Below are 21,146 nucleotides of genomic sequence, written 5' to 3' on the forward strand. Positions count from 1 at the left end.
GGTCTTTACAATGCACGGGTAATAGCACCATTGGCACCTCCCTCTTAGTGACTGGTATTTACTCCATCTCGTCAAAGCTTTTAAAGAACCTGCCAAGAATAGGACCTAGTTTTGGACAGAACATTCCATGGAATGTAGCTGTGTACTTATCTGGCCCCAGAGCTTTGCCAAGTTTGAGCTTAGCAATCCCTAACATGAACACTTCCACCAAGATGGGTTTATCTAGTTGGTCTAGCCAGACGCAGGGCGTTGTTGGATGGAGAGTTGATTCCACAGATGACTGTGCAAGTGACCGCGACTTTGCCTCACCTGTGTTGAGAAACTGGTTAAGTAGATCAAATGTTATGGCATCATCCCTAGCTTCAATAACATGTCTGCCCTCTGGAGTGCGAATTACTGATACCCTTACTCTATTTTAAGGTGCGAGCTGGGAAGCTAGGAGTTTGCTTGTTTTATTGCTCATGGAAAAGTATTTCTGTTTTGTAATGCAGCAAGATATGTTTAGCTTTGTCCATGTCAAGTGCTTTAGTTGGGCGGAGGAAGCCAGGATCTTCCAACATAGAATCTGTGAGGAGGTGCACTTGTGTTCCTGTTCTAAGATGCTAAACTGAAATTCTATGTGTTCTGTCTTTTCTTTACTGAGTCTTGTCTTCTCTGCTGCTACAGAGATAAAGATACCCATGAGAACTGCTTTGAGAGTATCTCAAATCATAGCCGTGGAGCTTTTGGGAGTGTCACTATTTGCTTGATAGTCTGTAATTGCCATCTTCCCTTTGACTTTAAATATTGAGTCATGTAACAGAAAGTTGTTAAGGGCCCACTAAGGATCCCTGAGCGATAAGGGTGGCAGTTGTAGTGTATGGGTCAATGGTGCATGGTCCGAAGAGAGGGATGAGACCAATAGTAATATCTCTCATCTGATCTAGTATTTCAGGGTCAACTGAAAAAGTTGTATAAGTGGACCTATATCTTGTGGGCATGGGAGTAGTATGAGTAGACTCTTTCTATGCCATGGTTCTCTCTCCAGGCATTCATGAGGCACACCTATGTTAGCCAATCTTGTTATTTCCCCACTGGCTGCTCTTTCCAAGTCATATGTTTGATGTGACCAATCCACCCGACTCCCCATCATCATATTCACAATTCCCTCTACTATTACCTCCCCCACAATGAACTCAAAGATCGCAGACAGTGAGGACTTAAGGAAAGGTTACTGTCCCATGTTAAGGATGTAAATTGTACCTATAGCCTTTATGTTGTAGCCCATTTGTAAGGCCACACATAGGTATATCTCTTTGTATCGTTTTAATGTTTCCCTCAAAGGGGCACTGCATGAGATTGCAACTTCTGCAGATTTAGAGGAATGTGAGGAGAACATTTGTGAGTGCCAAAGAAGGTTGGTGATTGCTCTTTGTTTGGCTCGCACATTTTGCCCGTTCACATTGAAATTAATTATTCTTCCAATTTTAATTCCAGAAAGGGTGGGAAGACCTTGCACAATAACCTCAGGGACTCTTCTCTGTGTTCTTCACTCCCTACGTGCCTGGGATCCCTGTTTCCTGCTGTGTGTGTCTACATCTGGTGCCAGAACCTCTGTATTCTGTATGTGCAAAAAATGATTTACTGCCTCGATCATGTCAGCCCCTGTTTTGTGCATAGTGTAGCTTCTAATAATATTTACTACTTCCCTTTTGTCAAAAGATCCCCTTACTCTCATCTCTTCCCTTCCCTCCTTCCCAGCCCCAACACCACAAGCCTTTAAACTTGGCTTAGTCCATGGTTTTTGGTGGCATTGATTGACCCTAATGGCCTCCTAGCACTCTCTATGCTCACAGCATCAGTCATCCAGGGTTATCTTCATCAAATTCTTGCCACACTCCGACTTGCCACCGTCCATTTCTGTGGGCCCCTTAACGTCCATTGTCTTTGTAGTGTGTCATGTAGGGTGTCAGTTTTCTGGATTCATTCAATGATTCCTTTCTTGTTTTTTAATTTCTTTGTGCTAGTGGAACCTATTTGGGGTTGCGTATAGTTTGCAACTGTTGAGCCTGTGAGGGTCTCGCTCGGTTTATTTTACTGCCGGACTCTGGCGTTGAGTCCGACTGTATGCCTAGAATTTGTAGACCATCCTCTGTTACTTTCATGACATATTTATCATCATTGTATGTAAATGTGAGATGAAATGAGTGCCCATTTAGGTAGCGAACATCCTGTTTGCATAGATGATCTGTCACTTGGTAGAATTCTCTCCATTTCATAAGGTTTATGTTGCATACTATGAAATAAGCTTAATATATGGCCATCATATTCCACTATGTTCTGGATCCTAATCGTTATCATGATATCCTCCTTCCCTTCAAAGAGTGAACTCTTGTTAAGATGTCTGGAGTGACCTCCCATCTTGGGCCTTGGGGGTACCTTCCAAATACAGACAAGGCATATTTGAGGCACTCGGCCCTGCCCAGATATGGTGCAACAGCTTTTAATTGTATGGCTAAATATCGCCTTACAGAAGCCTATGATCCGGATGTTATTACATCAGGTTCAGTACTCCAGGTCTTCTTGTTTCAGTATGATGTCTGTGTGTTGTTTCTCTGGGTGCACCAAGTCACTGCTAATCTTTTGTATTTCCTCCTTTCTTTTTATTAAGGCAGAATTCCATGTCGTCAACCAGGTGGCCCAGGTCCCTCACATCCTATCTACTCTTAAAAGTCATCTTTAATCATGATCATTTCCACTTGTATTTCTTTTAAGAAGTGTTGCAAATAGTCCTGAGATATGGTGATTGCCACCTCTTCATCTCCGTCTCCCTCAGACGAGGACAGGGCAGGGCTCTCTGGGGTCTGTCTATGGTCTCTGGTACATTCTCTTGCCTATGTTTCCCCAAAAGTTACAGGCACTTTACCATTGTTCCGCCCTGGGACAAAGAGACCGTTCATGATCATTCTGGGGATGCTGTGGCTAGTGAAATGCTTTTTGTAAGGAACCCCCTCAACCGCATCCAGCACCTTCCCATGTGCCAACTGTTGAAGCTTTGTTTTTAAATATGTTGCAGAGGCAAACCTCAATAGCTTCTTGGGTTTTTCCTCAAATGATGACAAGTTGCTTTTGTTAAATTTATTAACTATTAACGTTCTGTGTGATTCTCCATGCATATATGTGGCCTATATGTACAGACCTGGGCTCCCTAGGCAACTGTCCTGAAGCTCTGTGTCACATTCAGCCACTGGGCCAGGGATTTGACTCACCAGTATTCCTTCTGCCGCACAGTATCTCATTCTTCTTTGGGTAGAGTGAGCGTTAAACAGTGGCTGAGCTTTGCTGAATGATCAATTTGACTCTAGTGGCTCAAGAGAAAGGTCCGCCACCTTTAGTAGGCTGTTGCTATCAATGCTCTTCTGATAATTCTAATCAAGATGTCACCCATGCTTGTGGTGGTCTTAAGCTCCTCAGGTGGTGTGCAGAATTTCCCTCTCTTCTACCAATATCTGAACAACATCCCAGACTGGATCACGAATGCACGAATCACAAAGCTTTAATCCAGGGGCTTCCCTGCTTGAAAGATGGTCCTCTGCGTTGGGTGCTTCTTTATGATTATGATATATTCCATGCCATCTGTCTCTATGTATGCTCCACCACCTTATTTTTCCAGGGTTTCCCCTTAGATTAGCTGCAGAGAGCCAAGTGATGAGAAATGTAGTGCTGGTCTGTGCAGCCACAAGGAAAGAGAGATGTACCAAGAATATTTGTAATGCTGAATTTGTAATAATCCTTCTGATGATGTGGGGACTTGCAGAAGTGTGACACTTAGCAATGCTAACATACTGGCACCTGAGAATTGACTGTGCCACACAACTGACCTACAACTGACCGTGTAAAAGAGCAGCTGCTTTCAACAAGAACTAAGGCTCCCAGAACAGAGAAGGCACAGGATCCATGTTAGGCTTAAGCCAGTACCTGTTTATTTGTTATTTAGAGTGTGATGCATTAGATCCACATAGCACAGCAAATGTTGTACTTAATTTGTATGTGTAAGCAAACTAACAACTAAGACAGCTGGGCCCAGGCCACCACCTACCAAAAAGTCCCCATCTTCTAAACCCAGCAGTTTATCAGTCACATTGCTTGGGGCATTAGTATGTGGTAAGTGGTAAACAGTAAGCGGGCTGGCAGCCTTAACTACCACAGAGCTGCCTCTGGTGTCTTGTCATACTGCTAGGAGCTCCTAATGCGTGACTAATGCAGTTTATTGAAGTTATGCGTACATTAGCACTACAATGCATCAATCTAAATACTGATGTGTAGTACTTGGCAGGGCTAGTCATATAGACAGCTGTGCTTTCCACCAAAAATTGCTTCCCACAAAATGCATACTTTATTGTATGCAGATGACGTTATTATTTTAGATCTAACCCCATTTGGTTTACAAAGAAGCCTTCAGGCACTCCACAATTATACAGAGAAAAATTACCTAATACCGAACATCTCAAAAACAAAAATAGTACCGTTCTCAGGAAGAAGAAGGAGCACTAAATTCATCTGGTCCCTAAGGGGACAATTGGTGGAAGTGGTAGATGAATATACCTACCTAGGAAGAATCTTCACCAAGTCTTTACAAAATAGGCCCCATACTTTGAATTTGACCCGGAAATCTGATGTCCATGTGGGAGCACTTTCACGGTTATACGCTGCATCTGGACAAAGACATTTTTCTGCTATGCTTAAGGTATATAGTGCCAAGGTTCCACCAGTACTGTCATACGCGCTTGAATACATACCCATAAGTCAATGGAGTTTTTTAGACTTAAAAGAAGGAAAGATCCTACGGAAACTAATGAAGTTGTCCCAGGCGGTACCAGTGCAAGCTCTCCGCCTTGAGTTTTCATTAACCAGCTCCTATGCCCGAGGAATCGCCAATATCATCAGGTGGGCGTATAAACTCCTCCATGCTGAAGAAGGAACGCTCCGATCCCTGCTAAAAATAGAAACATTTGAACGTGAATCATCGAAGCATGTATTTTCAAGAAATGTCCTATCTGCTTTCAAGCTATCAGAGGTTAACATCAAGCTGTTACTATCTTGGACTCCTGCCCAGCTGAAACTTTTCTTAAAGCACTTTACTCCAAGACTAAGTTTTGACCTATATTCACAGCATTGTCTTAAATTGTCTTTATATAAAAATGTTAATGAATCTATAGAGTATAAGAAACCTCAACAGTATATTAATTTTAACCTAACCCATGGGTCCAGCAGATCGATTGTTCTGCTCCGATTCGGAATACTTACAGTAAAAACCATTACAGTTAGGGGGTACTTAAAAGAAAATCTTATTTGTAATCTGTGTAATGGTGGAGAGCAGGACTTGGAGCATCTATTGTTTACCTGCCCAAACACGATAGTGGTAAAGGCAAGGAAAAGATTTTTACAACCAGTTTATTCCAAATGTAGAATTAACTCAGTACAGGAACTGATTATTTTATGTAAAGCTCCGCCAAACGAATTTCTATGTTACAATTTTTAAAACCATTTTTAACTTTGTATTAGAAAGAAACTTTTTTAACAAAACTGTTTTAAATTGTATATTTTATATGTAATATTTGTGGTTCTCAGTGGAGAATCAAATCAAATACACCAATAAACTTGAAACTTGAAACTTGACAGCTGTGCTGCATGGATGTCATTTAGGGATTACCAGAAGTTGCAGCTGTAGCACCTGGCATGAGCCTGGTGACCCTTCCTATCAAAGGATCTTAAAGATAGTGCAGTTATTGAAACAGATTGTTATACTTTTCCACATTGGTGGTTGTTATATTTTTCCACATTGGTGGTTTAAATACAGCAGTTGCTGAGCAGGCTGGGTGTGCTGGACAGTCTGCATCTTAACAAGTTAAAACTGCTGCCGTTTGCATAGCTCGACCAAGGTGCAACCTGTCGCTGAGCCTAAAGGGTCCTCTGACCCCTGAACTATGCTCATCGTTTGGTTACAGCGCCAAAAAGTCTGGGGCTAGAGGCAGATATGTGTGTTATTTATTTACTAATAATGTGTCAGGACCGGGTCCCCTTGTAAATGCATTACATGTCAGGGTGCAGCCTGGGGTGTGATGTCCAATCTTCTCAGCCAAAAGCACAACTGAATTTCTTGAGGGGCAATGGGAACAGGACACAGAAAGCTATGGTCCTGTGAAGAAACAAGTTAAGAAGATTGACTTATCATCAGTGCATGATAAGAAAGCGGGAAGTGGGTGGCGAGTAGCACCTTGAAGTGGTATTTATGTTATTTCTTGTTAGGTGAGTTATGCAGCAAAGCAGTTGCATTGTTGATATGTACTTAGACTAAAGCTTCTCCTATCTGTGCATTTTAAAAAAAACATCCATCTACCAAGTGGCCTCTTCCTATGTGTGAGATTTTCAGTCAGGTCTGTCTTTTTATCCAATTGCACTTTGAAAGCTGCTATTTTGAATCCACACTTACAATGTCCAAAGCTAATCTACAGGCCCCAGAATCCAATGTGCTAAAAAGCCATAGGTGTTGGAAGCTGTCACACATTATGTGCGCATCTGGTAGCTATGCCCTGGTCCCACCACTTTTGAACTCTGTTTCAAAATGGAAATAATATTTTGAATGAGAAAATTGATTCAAAAGTATTTATTAGCGTTGCTAAACTGCTAGTTAAGCGGTATTGCCAATGTTACTCTTCAGCCACAATCTAAGGGCGTCAGCCCCTGTGATTGTGCCGGCTATGGATTACATCTATACCACTATAATAAAGTAAGAACTTTCAGGCTTTGAGGCGGGTAAACTCGGGAACGACAGCACCAATCTACACACCCAACACACTGTTGAAATCGTCAGGGTGTATAGATGGTTATAGGCTATATAAATGACAAAATAAAACGTTATTAACAATATTTATATATTTTTTAAAAGTAGTCCCCCCCAAAGTAGCGCCGGCCGCGACGTGCGTGCTCACGTCAGCACGGCGAGGAGAGGCGTCCGAGGAGCGGCGGACATGGCGTGGGGGGGAGGAGCATGGCGGACAGGCGGTAAGGAGCAGAGCGGCGAAGCGGAGAAATGAGGACCGGTGGCTGAGGCGCGAGGAGCGGTGAAATGAGGACCTGCAGCTCAGGTAATGCTCCGAGGACAATGTCGGGGCAGGCGGGTGTCAGGAAACACCCGTTGCAATGAAAGTATTGCATCGCGCTTCCATTGCAACGTTCAGAATGCATGCAATTACGACGCATGCTATAACATCACATGGACCTTTAAGTCGCTAGCGATTGCATAGCATCTACATCGGGTGGCTGTTTGGAGGCTGATTTGGATGGCGGTGTTGAAATAAATACCGGCAAATACCACGCTGAGGCACATGATTTGGATGGCGCTGTTGAAATAAATACCGGCCAATACCACGCTGAGGCACATGATTTGGATGTCGCTGTTGAAATAAATACCGGCAAATACCACGCTGAGGCACATGAAGCTAAACATTATAAATACCCAGATGTTAAAATATGAGGCACTTGATCCAAACAGTACGATGTTGAAATAAATACCGGCTAATACCATGCTGAGGCACCTGAAGATAAACACGCTGAGGCACATGAAGCTAAACATTATAAATACCCAGATGTTAAAATATGAGGCACTTGATCCAAACAGTACGATGTTGAAATAAATACCGGCTAATACCATGCTGAGGCACCTGAAGATAAACACATGAAGGCACATAAATAATTTATGATAGCGTAAAGAGATAGAAGATTCGTTTATGAAGGGGAAAGTCGTGAGTTCGAATCCCCTACTTGCAACAAATGCTACAAATAATTTATGCAAAATGTACATTTTTGAGAATGTTGTATGCTTTGACCTGAAAATAAACATTACGAGCTTACATTAAATTCCTCCCTGAGGCACATGAAGATACAAATGTTGGGGAAAAAAAATACCACGCTGACTGACTAGATTTTCTTAATTAATTTATGATAGCGTAAAAGAGATAAAAGAAACGTTTATGAAGGGGAAGGTCGTGAGTTCGAATCCCCAATTTGCAACAAATGTTACAAATAATTTATGCAAAATGTACATTTTTGAGAATGTTGTATGCTGTATAATTTTTCTGTTACGTGTACATAAAAAGCTGTTTCGTCATGTACATCGATGGATGGACGGATGGATGAAGGGTGTATGGTTGGACGGGTGAAATGCTGGGAGGTTGAATGGACGTGAGAAAGGCTGGGTGGATGAATGGATGGATGAAAGTTTCGATGGTTGGACAGGTGAACGGCTGGGAGGATAAATGAATGGATGAAAGGGTGGATGCAAGATGGTTGCATGATGAATGATGTATGGATGATGAGCTGGTGGATGAATGATGGGTGGATGGATGGGTGAGAGGGTGAGTGACTGTCGTTTGTAATGCACAAAAATGAATATTTGGCCGAACCATGTATTATGGTTGCATGATGAATGATGTATGGATGATGAGCTGGTGGATGAATGATAGGTGGATGGATGGGTGAGAGGGTGAGTGACTGTCGTTTGTAATGCACAAAAATGAATATTTGCCCAAACAATATAATACAGCGCTGACTGTCCAAATAACCATTCACAGAAGACAAGTTGGGTCTCTAAATACCAGCTTCCCATTCAAAATGTATGATAGCGTAAAGAGCTAAACGGACGTTTATGAAGGGGAATGTCGACAGTTCGAATCCCGAACTTGCATCAACTGCTACAAAGAATTAATTCCACTTGAACATTTTTGAGAAATAACGTAAAGAAAAAAAATGATGCGATGTTCAGGATGTTAGGGCATTAATACTGCCAATATTGTATGCTGTATCATTATTCATGTACGTGTACATTCAAAGCTGTTTTGTCATGTACATCAATGGATGAAGGGTGTATTTTTGGACGGGTGAAACGCTGGGTGGTTGGAAGGACGGGAGAAAGGCTGGGTGGATGAATGGATGGATGAAAGGGTGGATTGAAGATGGTTGCATGGATGAATGATGTATGGATGATGGGCTGGTGGATGGATGGGTAAGAGGCAGGGTCGGATTGGGATCACACAGCTTTCTGGGTCATCCAAGGTAGCCAAGTAGCCAGGGGGGAGGCTGAGGTGAAGCTGGTGCATGGGAAGTGCCTTCCCAGTGTGTTCTGGCAGTTTGAGTGTTTACCATTTTCTGTAGTATTACCCTTGTACTTGTGTATGGTACCCTTTTGTAACTTGCACAAGTCACTTTTCTATGTAACACACTGTTTGCTACCTCTCATTTTTGTTTGCTTTAGATACTTGCGCAAGTGCCACCATTGCCTACGTAACGTTTGTTCTTGTGCTGGAGTGTCTGCCATTAATTGCAGTATTATACCTCTACTTGTATTTTGTACGCTTTTGTAACCTGCACACTTATCTCTTTTTCCTCCTGTAATGTATCGTTTGCTCCTCTTGTGTTTTGGTTGCTCACTATTTTCACTTTTGATTCATGTAACTTAACGTTTGCTTTTGTAATTTGTCCACTTGTAATTTTCTCCTCATGTATTATTGCTGTTCCTAGTGTGAAGCGCTCTGACACCTTCGGGTAAAGTCTGCGCTACATAAAATCGCATAAATAAATAAAAAAAAAAAAAAAAATTCCAAACATCACCAGGCCCCCACAGCGAGACCCATTCTTCCTCGCCCACTATGCCCTGAATGTGAAGGGCTGTGGGCGAGGTGTTAAGAATAACACCGTTTCCCAGTTCTGGAACAGTCGGCAGTCCCTTGAAGGTCTCTCTGCGCGCTCTGTTATTTTTGGGGGTTTTCAGTCACTTGTGGTCCTTCTTTACATCATGGACAATGAGACCAACTTTGTTGTCCAGGTCAGCGTTTTCATAGGTTTGCTCATTGACTTCTGGAAGATCACCAAAGTTATGGATGTCAAGCTGGAAAGAGAAAATAAGGTGGCTGGCATCTTCCCCCGACTGACCTGTAAAGACAAATCTACCTACATTCAGTCTTCCACCAAAATATATGACGATATGGCATTTCGCTACCTTTCCTGGATTCTCTATCCACTACTTGGCTGCTATGCAGTGTACAGCCTGCTTTACAAGGAGCACAAGAGCTGGTATTCGTGGGTTCTGAGCATGCTCTATGGCTTTCTACTTACATTTGGGTTTATCACAATGACTCCACAGCTATTTATTAATTACAAAATGAAATCTGTAGCCCACCTTCCCTGGAGAATGTTGACATACAAAGCCCTAAACACTTTCATTGACGACCTCTTCGCTTTTGTCATCCGGATGCCAATGATGTACCGGATAGGCTGCCTGCGAGATGATGTTGTCTTCTTCATTTACTTGTACCAGCGCTGGATTTACCAGGTAGACCCAACGCGAGTAAACGAGTTTGGCACAAGCGGTGAAGTGCCAACACCACAAATAGCTCCCCCTGCAGCAGGAGATGGTGCCCCTGCACTGAGCATCACAGACAAGCCAGCAGAGGAGAAGAAGAAGGACTGACTTCCTTTCATTTTTATTACAAAAAGAAAAAAACAGAAGGAAAAAAAAGTCAAACAAACTTTCACTGTTGGATAAACAGACAAGAGAGCAAATGAGTTTCAGAAAGCTGCTGAGATCCCTCGGGTTGTTAGCTTTTTATTTTATATTCCAGTGATGATGATTAATATTATGTTCTTTTGACTGGTGACGTTCGTAAAGTGCTATGTCCGTTGGAGAGAGCAAACTGATGACAAAACGGAGAGGATGCCGTCATTCCCAATTGTTTCAAGTAAAGAAGCAAAGACCTGCCTCATTCGTCAAATCATCGTAACCTTCATTCTATTGCAAGATTCCGGCAAGCGATGGTCATGTGTTTTTCCTAGGAAGAGGAAGTCTGCAGATTTTATATTCCCTCATGTGCTCCACGTATGAGGGCTGTTGTCTGCCTTTCCCTTTCACTCTGGTTTGTCATTTCATTTGAATCTACTCTGGAGATCCCAGATTTAATAAATTCCTGTGGGTGTTTAACTTAAAAAAAAAAAGACTAACACCGTTTCTGGGCTGCATGGGCGCCAGGGGGCCGAGGTGCAAATGGCTCAAAGGCCTGAGAAACACCTGGCCCCCAGGGAGGCCGATTATTGCAAACAATCACCCCTCCCCAGCCCAGCCTCAGCTTGATTGCTTGGCAGGGTAGGGGTGAAGGAGAGGCCACAGCTGACAATCGCTGTCCGGCCGCACAGCGAGGCTGCTTTCATTTTCTCTGTCTGTCTCCGTGCACTCTGTGGGCCGTTTTTTTTTCTCCCCTTTCCTAGTCCACTCTCTGTGGACTGGGACAGGGGAGAAAAAAAACGGCCCACAGAGGGCACTGAGGCACCGGCCCTTCGGCCCATTCCCGAATGCCCGCCTTGCCAATCCGCCCCTGGTGAGAGGGTGGGTGAACGGACGAAGGGTGTGTGGCTGGACGGGAGAAAGGTGGAAGGCAAGATGGATGCATGGATGGATGGATTGATGGATGGATGGGCGGATGAAGAATGGGTGGGTGTATGGATGGATGGATGTGGGGCTGGTAGGATGCAGATGGATGAAGGATGGGTCAATGGATGGATGAATGGATGGATGGATGGAAGGGTGGATGGCCCAGTGGGGTGTCATAGGTAATTTGTATTATGCTGATGTTCCCAAAATTACAATTATTGTTATTTGAACTCCAGTGGGCCTCTGAATGTCAATGCCAGTTTTTAGAATTATCTGCTGCCATCCGCTGCACCAAAGAGAGGCTCGGAAAGAATTGGATGGTGCTGTCTTCACAGCAGGACGGCCGCATTAATATATTCAAACCCCAATGCCCATACAGATCCCCTTTCGAGTGAACCTCCTTTTCACGCTTTCCCTCACCCCGCATGGTCTAACCCCATATGCGTGATGCTTGGCAAAGCTGATGGTCCAACTGTTTCACAGCTTTTCTCACAAATGCCAACATTTCAGGAAAATTGGTAAACTCCTTATCACTTGAAAACTAATGTGATGCAGAGATTACCCGAATCGTCCCAACAATTTAACAAGGACTTAAAAATTTTAATTGCCACTTACTGAGAATTGTAGAGATTCTTTGACAAATGTAGAGAGATAATGTGCAAAGTCTAATACCCCCATTACATACGTCTGGTAAATGGTATGGCATTTATCACACTTTATAACGTCTGCAGAGTCAACGTTTATTGAGGTCAATAAATAACACCCAATTAATTTTTGGGAGGGCGTAACATGTACGTTTTCTTTGATTTCCGCACCAAAATTGTTTGCATGTCTTACTAAATACTGAGCGTTTTCCCCCTAATAATTATCGACACGTTGGAGCTGACGATATTTATTACAAAACAAATAATTGTGATACTTGCTGTAAGAGGAGTTGCCACATATATGGCAAATAAACGTGCTGCTCGTAATGAGGCAAATCAGCTCAGCATCATGTGACTCAGGGCAATAGCTCACGTAATCTCCCCCACGGCCCCCAAAGTCTAGAGACCCTTAAGGGTGATTAGGTGGCACTGTACAAATACCGGGTTTTTGCAAAATGTGTATTAACAGGAAGTCACAAAAACTCCTTCATCAGTAAAGACAAGAGGTATTTTGTGAGCCATTAAGACTAACTGCAAATGCATGGATTGGGCCTGCAAGGGAGGACGCATCTCCTGACCTGCATGTACTTTCCTTACACGAAACAGGCTAAAATTAAAATAAGAGTTTAAAAAAAATAGGGTTACATTACTTGCAATTTACAAATTAGTAATATACCATACTAACAAAGTAATAAAAGTAGAAGATTTGGGGTCGAGGGGGACAGGAGGGGGGCAGGGGTAGATTTGGGTTCATGCGGCAAACACAAGAAACCGCGTTGTTTTGCCCTGCGACGTAATGTACTGCGGGGTGATGTTCGGTCCAATGGGAAGCAATGCAATCGCATTGCAAAGGGATGCGATGTCATTGGTCACAATGTAATGGAGGAAGTGATGTAATAGACGCAATGTTAGAGCATGCAATGTAGCTGACCCCATTGTAGCATCATACATCCGTGGGTGTCGGGCCAGGCAGGGGACGGAAAATTACTAAAACAATGATCGGGGTAGGCGGGGGACGGGGCGGGCGGGGGCACGAGCTGCTGACAGGGCCATGGGCTGCTGCGCAATGTCGGGGCAGACGGGGGTAGGGGAAGCCTAAATGCTCCCGGACAAGGTTGGGACGGGCTGCTAGTTATATATAAACATAAACGTGACAAGTACAAAACATACACAAAGACATTTCAGGCAAGTCGAGTATAGCTTGTCAAATTGCAAATTCTATCAAGCTCATTAAAGACAGTCGGTGCACTTGTTTTACCCAGTGGAGTAATGCGCAAAGCTGCCTAACAAGAGTCGACAATGTTTCGATCCTTTCAGCAAGATAATAGGATCATCTTCAGGACATTGATAAGTACATGCCTGATAAGTTTAAGAAATTGCCCGTGGAAAAGGAAGAGGGGTAGGGAAAAGGAATTTGCAATTTGACAAGCTATACCCGACTTGCCTGAAATGTCTTTGTGTATGTTTTGTACTTGTCATGTTCTAGAGAGGATTCAGGACTGTGTCCCACTAGATTGATGTTCTCAACTACGGTTGTCCAATTGTTCGCATTATTAAAATTGCTGTCCGGCTGGACATGTGTTATATAGCTCTGATTTCAGTCTATATTTATCGTGCTAGAGATCTGATTATTTAAGGACCACTGTTTATGTTTATAAATTGATACCCAAGGTCCTTAATTACCTTGAGGGTTCCCTTGTTATTTTTGACAGGCTATGAATTACATTTCACACCTGTTTAAAAATATTTGTGAAATTCTTAGCTTTCCCTCAAAGATTCCACCACTAGTGTTGGAATTCCCAATGAACCGCCTTGCCTACTTTGTAGAAAGCAGGATTTTGTTTTTGAAAAAAGGAACCTTAATGACCCCCACACCATGGGAGCTTTCTTCCATGGTGTGTGAGCCAGGTAAACCTTTTTACTGTCCCTTATTGGCACTTTTTTCACAGCAGTAAGAGAGATTAACAACTGCCCATTTGACCACCTATTCTAAATCAGACGGTCAGTCGAATGGCCAAACCTCAGACAACCCTGTAGGAAGAGTATGTTGGTGACGGAGAGAGAGCAGTCTCTGCCGCTGACATACTAAAGGTATGCCCAGCTTTAAGTCGGGAGGGTAGACCTTCAGGTTGGTGTTGCTGCGACAGATTTCCCTCTTTGCCAAACTCTAAATCAGCCCCTAAGTGTCAGAAATGGATTGTGATAGAGCCAATCAAGTAAAATATTGAATTGAGTTTCAGAAGCTATGTAGTCATTATCCGCCTCTGCATAAATGTGAACAACATCCACATTGTGTTAACAGACTGGCACTTTGTCAGAAATAACAATCTTATGCAAATTAATAGAAGTCAGGTGCATTGGAGCTTGTCTCTATTCATTTTAGCACAGAGGCAAATGCAAGGATTTTGCCCCCTTATACCTTATGTTTTAATGCAGGACATGGGTTGAGTCCCTCAGTCCTGCAATGGCGGCTGCAACATTGTTGTTCAGGCTATGAACAGTTAATCGCAGTGCAAGTGCCTGCGCGACCATTTCATAGCACAAACTCCCACAGCAGCAAGTGGCAGACAGGGAAAAATGCTCTTTTGGCCAATTGGAATGCGTAGATTTAGAATTTGCTGTCCCGCAGAAACAGGATGCTGTACTGCGTTTACCTGGCTGGACATGTCCAGCTTGTTGTCCATGATGATCCCTAGGTTCCTGGCATGTGACCTGCAGTGGGGGTTGGTCCTAGGTCAGCAGACAGTCAGGTGGAGTCCCAGGGAGAGGTGTTTTTACCAGGACTTTAAGTGTAACTGGTCCTGCCCAGCACTAGCAGCTCTAAAAAAACAGATGCTAACACAGGTCCGTTTCGAGCCCTTTGATCATAATCTGGCGATTGCGACTCTCAAAGTAGGTGGTGGCAACAGTCCTCCCACTGGACCAATCGCAGGGCATGCAAGGTGGTGTAGGGTGCACACAGTGAGCCATGGGATGGCAGAAAAGCATACAAAAAGTGTACACTCAGACCGATATTGACGTGAGAGAAAAGAATCCCGCCTGATGGATAGAGCGCCTTACCTCTTTCACATACACTGTGCAAACTTCTTTTTAATTTCCAGCTTTGCATGAAATTCAGTGGACATATAAAAGGAATGGGGACAGATAACAAAACATGTTTTCATGGCGCCAATACTTGTCTTAGGGCCAGACCCCCCCCCCCCCCCCCTCCGCGACCCCTCCCGCGCGCGACCCCCCCTCCTCCCGCGTGATGCCCCCCCCCCGATTGCGACTGGACATTAGGTGTCTGACGGTAGGCGTATGTCAAAAAGGTTTTAGATGTACCCCTTTTGTGTTACCTGAGATCCAGGTTGTTTACATCAGACCTTGACCAAGTATGATCTGTTTACATTAAACCACGTATGAATACATTTTAAAATACGTTTTAAGTTCCCTAATGTACCCATGAAAGACTTGTCTGCTTGTACTATGTTCCCCAGTGTCTGCAGCACTGCTCACGGCATACCTGCCCAGATCATGACAGGGAACTACCTACAGGGCACTGCTGCTGGGCTATCACGGCACATATCGCAACGCACTTCATTTCCCTTTTGAAAGTTCTTCACACGCTCACACCACTCCCTCTTCTAACTGCACGCACACTCATTAATTGTAAATCCCTATCCTGGCTCAATGGTTAGAGCGGCAGACCCTGATGCAAAGGTCTAGCCCGGGACCAGGGTTTAATTCCCTGCCTCGGTGGGTCTTGGGCTCAAAATTCTACGGACCTGATAATTCTCACAATAGCTTGCTTAATCTCCACAACGGCCCCCACACGCTAAGGATGCCTGGCCTTCACCCTGGGGGTGTCCAGGAGTGGACCCCTCACAGGGAAAGCAAGGACGGGTTCCACAGCGGTATTCGTACAAGCGCCTTGAGACCCTTGCGGGTAAGTAGTGCGGTATACAAGTATCAATTTACATTTTATCCTTGCGCCACCCACACAGTGCTTTTCTAGATTTTAGAGACCCCGCCCGCAGCACATGAGATACCCGTGAAAAGGAAGCGATTACCCTGCAGAGTGATGGTTCACACATGGAAGCAGCCAGAACATGTACCTGGGTAGATGAGATTACCAGTGCACGAGCACTAACAGGCTGGGTTGGACCGAGGTGTTTAAAAATATTCCCACACCATAACCCCTGCATGTGCCCATTCCGTGGGTACCCAACAGCAACTCCCCGGCCTCTCCCTCCCTGAATGCCCGCATGCCATTCTTAAAATAATGTCAGCCAACAATACCGGTTATTAGTGATGGTCGTTGTTGGCCGCAGTTTTATTAATATTAAAACACATACTGGTTATGCAATTTTCCATTTGCGAACTGTACCCATCAATCATACATGTCATATACAATCCATGATACCATCTTGTGAGAACAGGTGTCAGTCTTTTGTGTACTCCTCAGTTCGTAAATGGCACTGTACAAAACCAGTTCCTTGTCAGTCCTTGGTGTTCCCGTGGTTGGTCGCCCACGCCTTCTGCGTGTCATGGAGGGGAGCTTTTCTCTCTGGAGTTAGGTCCCCAGCTCGCCATCATTTGCACCCAGCCATCAGGCCGGGTCTGGGCCACGAGTGGCGTCTCCTCCTGCTACTCCCCTCCTTGGTGCGGCCACGCCACCCTGCCGTGCGGCATTCAAAAGTGAGTGGCCCTCCTCCTACACACCGCCCGCCGGTGTGTTTCCTTAGCCAACCATTGTAGGATTTCTGCAAACGCCCCTGCCATTGTCCAGCACTGCGACTTTGCTGTTCCTTAGGTGTGGGTGGGTGGGGCTGCAATTGTTGTTGTTGTTGCACCGCTCTCCCAGCTCCTCGAAGAAGTTATGTCCTTGCTGGGAGAGGCGGCGAATTAAATCCCCTTGACCCCTCCATAGGGGCCTCAGGTGGACCCCCCTGATTGGGGGTTTTCAAAACAAGCCAGGGTGACCATTGGCCGCCCTTTAGGCGCGCCCAGGTCACGGGTCACTTCGGGTCGGAGTGGGCTGGGGTGCACTCCGCTTCCTCTGGTTCCTGGGCGCTTTAAGGCGCCCAGAACCAGTTTCCCCACCAGTGGGCACCGCGTGGGTTATGGCGCCGGCCTCTAAGACTCCCCCCCTGCGGAGGGGTGCAGCGGCCTCTGCAAGTACAGTTACCGAGATCCCCCGGTCTGTTCTAGAGCAGCACGCGTGGCACATGTGGTCGCTGTGACCCTGTGACACGTACATCCCTGTGATGCTGTATTATATTCACACCCGCCAAAAAGAGTCTGCTTATGTGTACTTTCAATTTAATTTCTTAAACATAACCCCTCGGATTTCAATGAGGCAACAAAAGAACAAAGCTGCTGTGCTTGGCGCCAGCTGTTTCTAAAACGTTTATGTGCTCAGCCCTCCATCTTGGAGTATTCAGATCTCTGCAAATGTTTACACATATGCATGGTTAATAAACCTACTAGTTTGATAAATATTTAATTTCAGTCACACTGCAGCTTGCTCTGCATTCGGTAATAATATTTCAGTACCAAGATTATGATTTACTGTGGATAAGGGTTATAAAGCTGCAGACGGTGATGTATGCCTTACATTAAAAAAAATCACTTGATAGCGCAAAAGGGTTCTATCCTTTTACACAAGGTTTCAAACAGTTCTCCTTTCCCGCCTGCTCAGGGAAGGAATGTGGAATCACATTGCGGACCTTATCTGAAAATACTAATTCCCATTGTCTTTTGGGCCTATTGATCTGGGATTGGGATCTGAGGGACACCTAATACTGTTGTCGAACTCTCACTTAGTGAAAGCGCACATGCAGCCTCCCAATTGTCATGCTCCTCTCTTCAAGAGGCTGGACCCACAAAGGGGAACTTGCGGGGGTCACTTTCCCAATTGACTAATCCCAGCAGGTTTCTGATTTATGAGGGAATGTCCCTTGTTAAGGAGTTTCTGCACATTAGTATGTAAATTTATTGTCTCAGGTTAATAAAAACCATTACAAAAGTACATTAAAACCAATATCATCAGATAAAAGATTATAAGAGCAAAAAAAAATTATAAAAACCAGAAAGACATTAGTTAGTAATAATAGTAATGCTAAAAAGGGTATGATGTGGGAAGTGAGCGTTGGTCATTAACTGTTAAGGAGTTACTGAACCTCCTTATGGTGATTCTGAACGCTTGTTATTAACCTTCCTGCTTCCTCAAATTTGTTTGAAAATGCGCCGTGTGTCCATTCTTTTTTCAAAATGTCCCCCCCCCCCCCCCAAACTCTCAATAGTTGAATTGGTCTCGGTCACTACGCTCCAGGGCACAAGTCCTAAAAAAAGAAGTGGGGGGACGCTGACGTCACAACAGGAAGTGACGCCACAAAAGGTGGCTTGCACTCAGTTGCAGTTTATAGTTATCGAGCTCCTGGTAAAATAAGTGGGGGGACTCCGTCCACCTGCGTGGTACCCCGACTCGAGCCCTGCTACGCTCACTTGCTGCAGTGTAGCACGGCAATAATTTTACGCCTCACCACTTTCAGATGTCACCAGCCACCACTGCATGTATACAATGATTATTTGCTAGGAAGCATTTTTTTTAAACCCTCCCCTACACACCTTTTTCGTCTCACTTGAAGAACTTTTTTTGTTAAGCAAAAGATCAGTACTTCTGTTTTGTCCTATCCGTGTTGAGTTTTGACAGTTTAACTATATCCAGGTGGAGCGGGGGGGGGGGGAGGGGGGGAGCATGTTGGGGGGAGAGAGAGATTGGATGTTCCTTCGTTCAGGAAGAACAGAAGAGAAGAAAATGAAGCAGGGAGAGTGCGATGACGGGTGAGATAAAGGGGAAGAGTAGGGGTGAGAAAAAGGCGATGGAAGCGCGCAGGACCTGGACATAAGAGAAAGAAGTCAGGGCTACAGGAACAGCTCACTGGAAAGAAATCGGGGAAAATGCGAGAGGGGGCGATGAGTGATAGTGAAAGAAAATAGGGTAGGATTGAGCGTGAAGAGGAGGGAAAATGCGACTAGTACGAGACAGCAAGTAAACACTGAAACTAACGGACAGCGCCTAACCGCAGGCGCTTGACGAGCTGTGGGCACGCTGCGCTGAGCCCGTGGTCCTTCGCATTGATACCTCCGGCTTTTAGCTCCGGTCCCAAAAGCTCTCAATTAGCACGTGATGCTTTCTAATTATTGAAAAAAACAATCGATCGAGCATTCGTCACACACCTTACTGTCTCCACTCTACCCAGCACGTGCGTTCAACCTGTCAGCCCGCGCCTCTACTTACAGCGCCTGCCAGGAAATCACCGCCAAAGTGATCGAGTTTCCGCTTTTCACCCTCGGCCAGGGACCCCACCAGGGTGATGGAGATGGAGTCCATGGTGCCGGCTTGGAAGGCCGTGCCGGTCTCCACCAGTATTTTGTACTCCGTCATGTCCTCGAGATCAGCTCTGCGGTCCTGGGTGACACGGGCGGAATCCCTTCTTTAAGAAAGGCACACAGCAGCGCCTTTATAAACACCAAACTCCAGTTTTACCCCCAAGGAGGCCGGCCCAGATCCGTGCCAGGTGCGCACGTCAGATGACTGACTGGAATTCACCTCAGAGGCTCCTGGCACCTACCACCTTTTCCTCAGAAAGACGAGTTCAAGTCAAATTTCCATACTTAGAACGTTTTGTGAACAATATTTTTGCCCGAACGATTTTCCAGCCGTACGGAGCCCGACACCCTTAGTTCATTAGTTTACTAAAACCACACCGATGAAATAAAGCTCAAACAGTAAACACAAATTACAGAATTAAATCCATGGCCTACAACAATAGGTAGATAAAACTATTACAATAAGTAGATAATACAGACACTTTTTTGTTTAAAAACGCACTAATAATTCTGCAATAATCATTCTGCAATACATATTTAATTAATTGAAGTAAATGTTATGTATATCATTATTTTCAATCAATATAATTATTTTGAAAAATGATTGCATTCATTTCTAACACTGAAAAGTTATTATAAATGTTGATAATAAAATAATATTTATTTGTATTTGTCTTTTTTACGTATTCAATTAAATGTATATCTTTTTTAAAAGGTCTAAGTAAATGTATTTATTTTAACATTATTTGCCATGGGGTTTTATTTTAAGTCCTTTCCTCCCTTGTGTGTGGGAGGGTGCTGCAGCACCAGAGGCTGGTCATGTGTGGAGCTGGGCTGACTACAGGTCTATGCTAGAGTAACTTTTTATTGTTTGGTTACTCAAAACCATTAAAATAAAACAAACGTATAAAAATGGAATTACAAAAGTTAAAACAGGAAATGTGTTAGCGAAATAGTCTATGCATTTACGGAGTCTCTATTCATTTAAGCCCCGAGTGGCCATCAACTTAGACCCTGTCTCTTGGATGAACTTCCCAAATGAAGCCTTGTCTTTTACTGTAGACAGTGTATATAATTGATGGACCGCCTCCTTTACAGTGCGGGTCCCCGCTTGTCTTAGAATGGGCCTAAGGTAGAGACTGCGTGCTGCACGCAGTGCCGGGCAGCAAAATAGCAGATGAGCGTGGGACTCACGTTTGTAATTGCAGAGCCTTCATACCAGTGCACCCAGCTCTGCCCGTTCAACAGCATATAGTTCTTTAAGGGGCAGAGGGTGTAGTCTGTAGGCTAGAATCTTATGGAGAGCTATGCGGCCCACAGCCTGCGTGAGATGGTGCTTGGGATTGTTCACAATATGCGGCAGGCATAGAGTCTCGTGTAGGTCTCTTATCGCTAGTGACTCCAAGTCCAATTCGCGGGAGCAAACCTGAACTTGTTTCTTGATTGCGTTTTTGATCGCCATGTAGTTGACTAGTTCGGGGTCCCAAAGCTCAGTGGCCAGATTGAGGCGTACTTTTGCCACGGTGAGGGTAGCTGACCAAGGATTCCCGGGTTCCATAAAGATACATTTCAAAACTGCCTTAAGTATCATCATTTGCAGTTGAAGCAAGGTAGTAGTATTTACTTAAGGCCGCCATCTCTTCCAGAATTTGTTGGTTGAGCGA

The 21,146-nt window shown here is 44.4% G+C and overlaps 1 protein-coding gene across 1 annotated transcript in view; it reads right to left on the reverse strand.

The window, feature by feature from the left end:
- The window catches only part of LOC147678099 (hydroperoxide isomerase ALOXE3-like), a 234,013-nt gene extending 214,432 nt beyond the window's left edge, over positions 1-19,581 (reverse strand). The window contains exon 1 of the mRNA XM_086945961.1: positions 19,391-19,581. Coding sequence (XP_086802087.1) covers positions 19,391-19,537 — 147 coding nt within the window. The 5' untranslated portion in view covers positions 19,538-19,581. The remainder of the gene's footprint in view (positions 1-19,390) is intronic.
- Between the last annotated feature and the right edge of the window lie 1,565 nt (positions 19,582-21,146).

The sequence above is a fragment of the Lissotriton vulgaris genome, chromosome 12 (genome assembly GCF_964263255.1).
Source record: "Lissotriton vulgaris chromosome 12, aLisVul1.2, whole genome shotgun sequence".
NCBI classification, from domain to species: Eukaryota; Metazoa; Chordata; class Amphibia; order Caudata; family Salamandridae; genus Lissotriton; species Lissotriton vulgaris.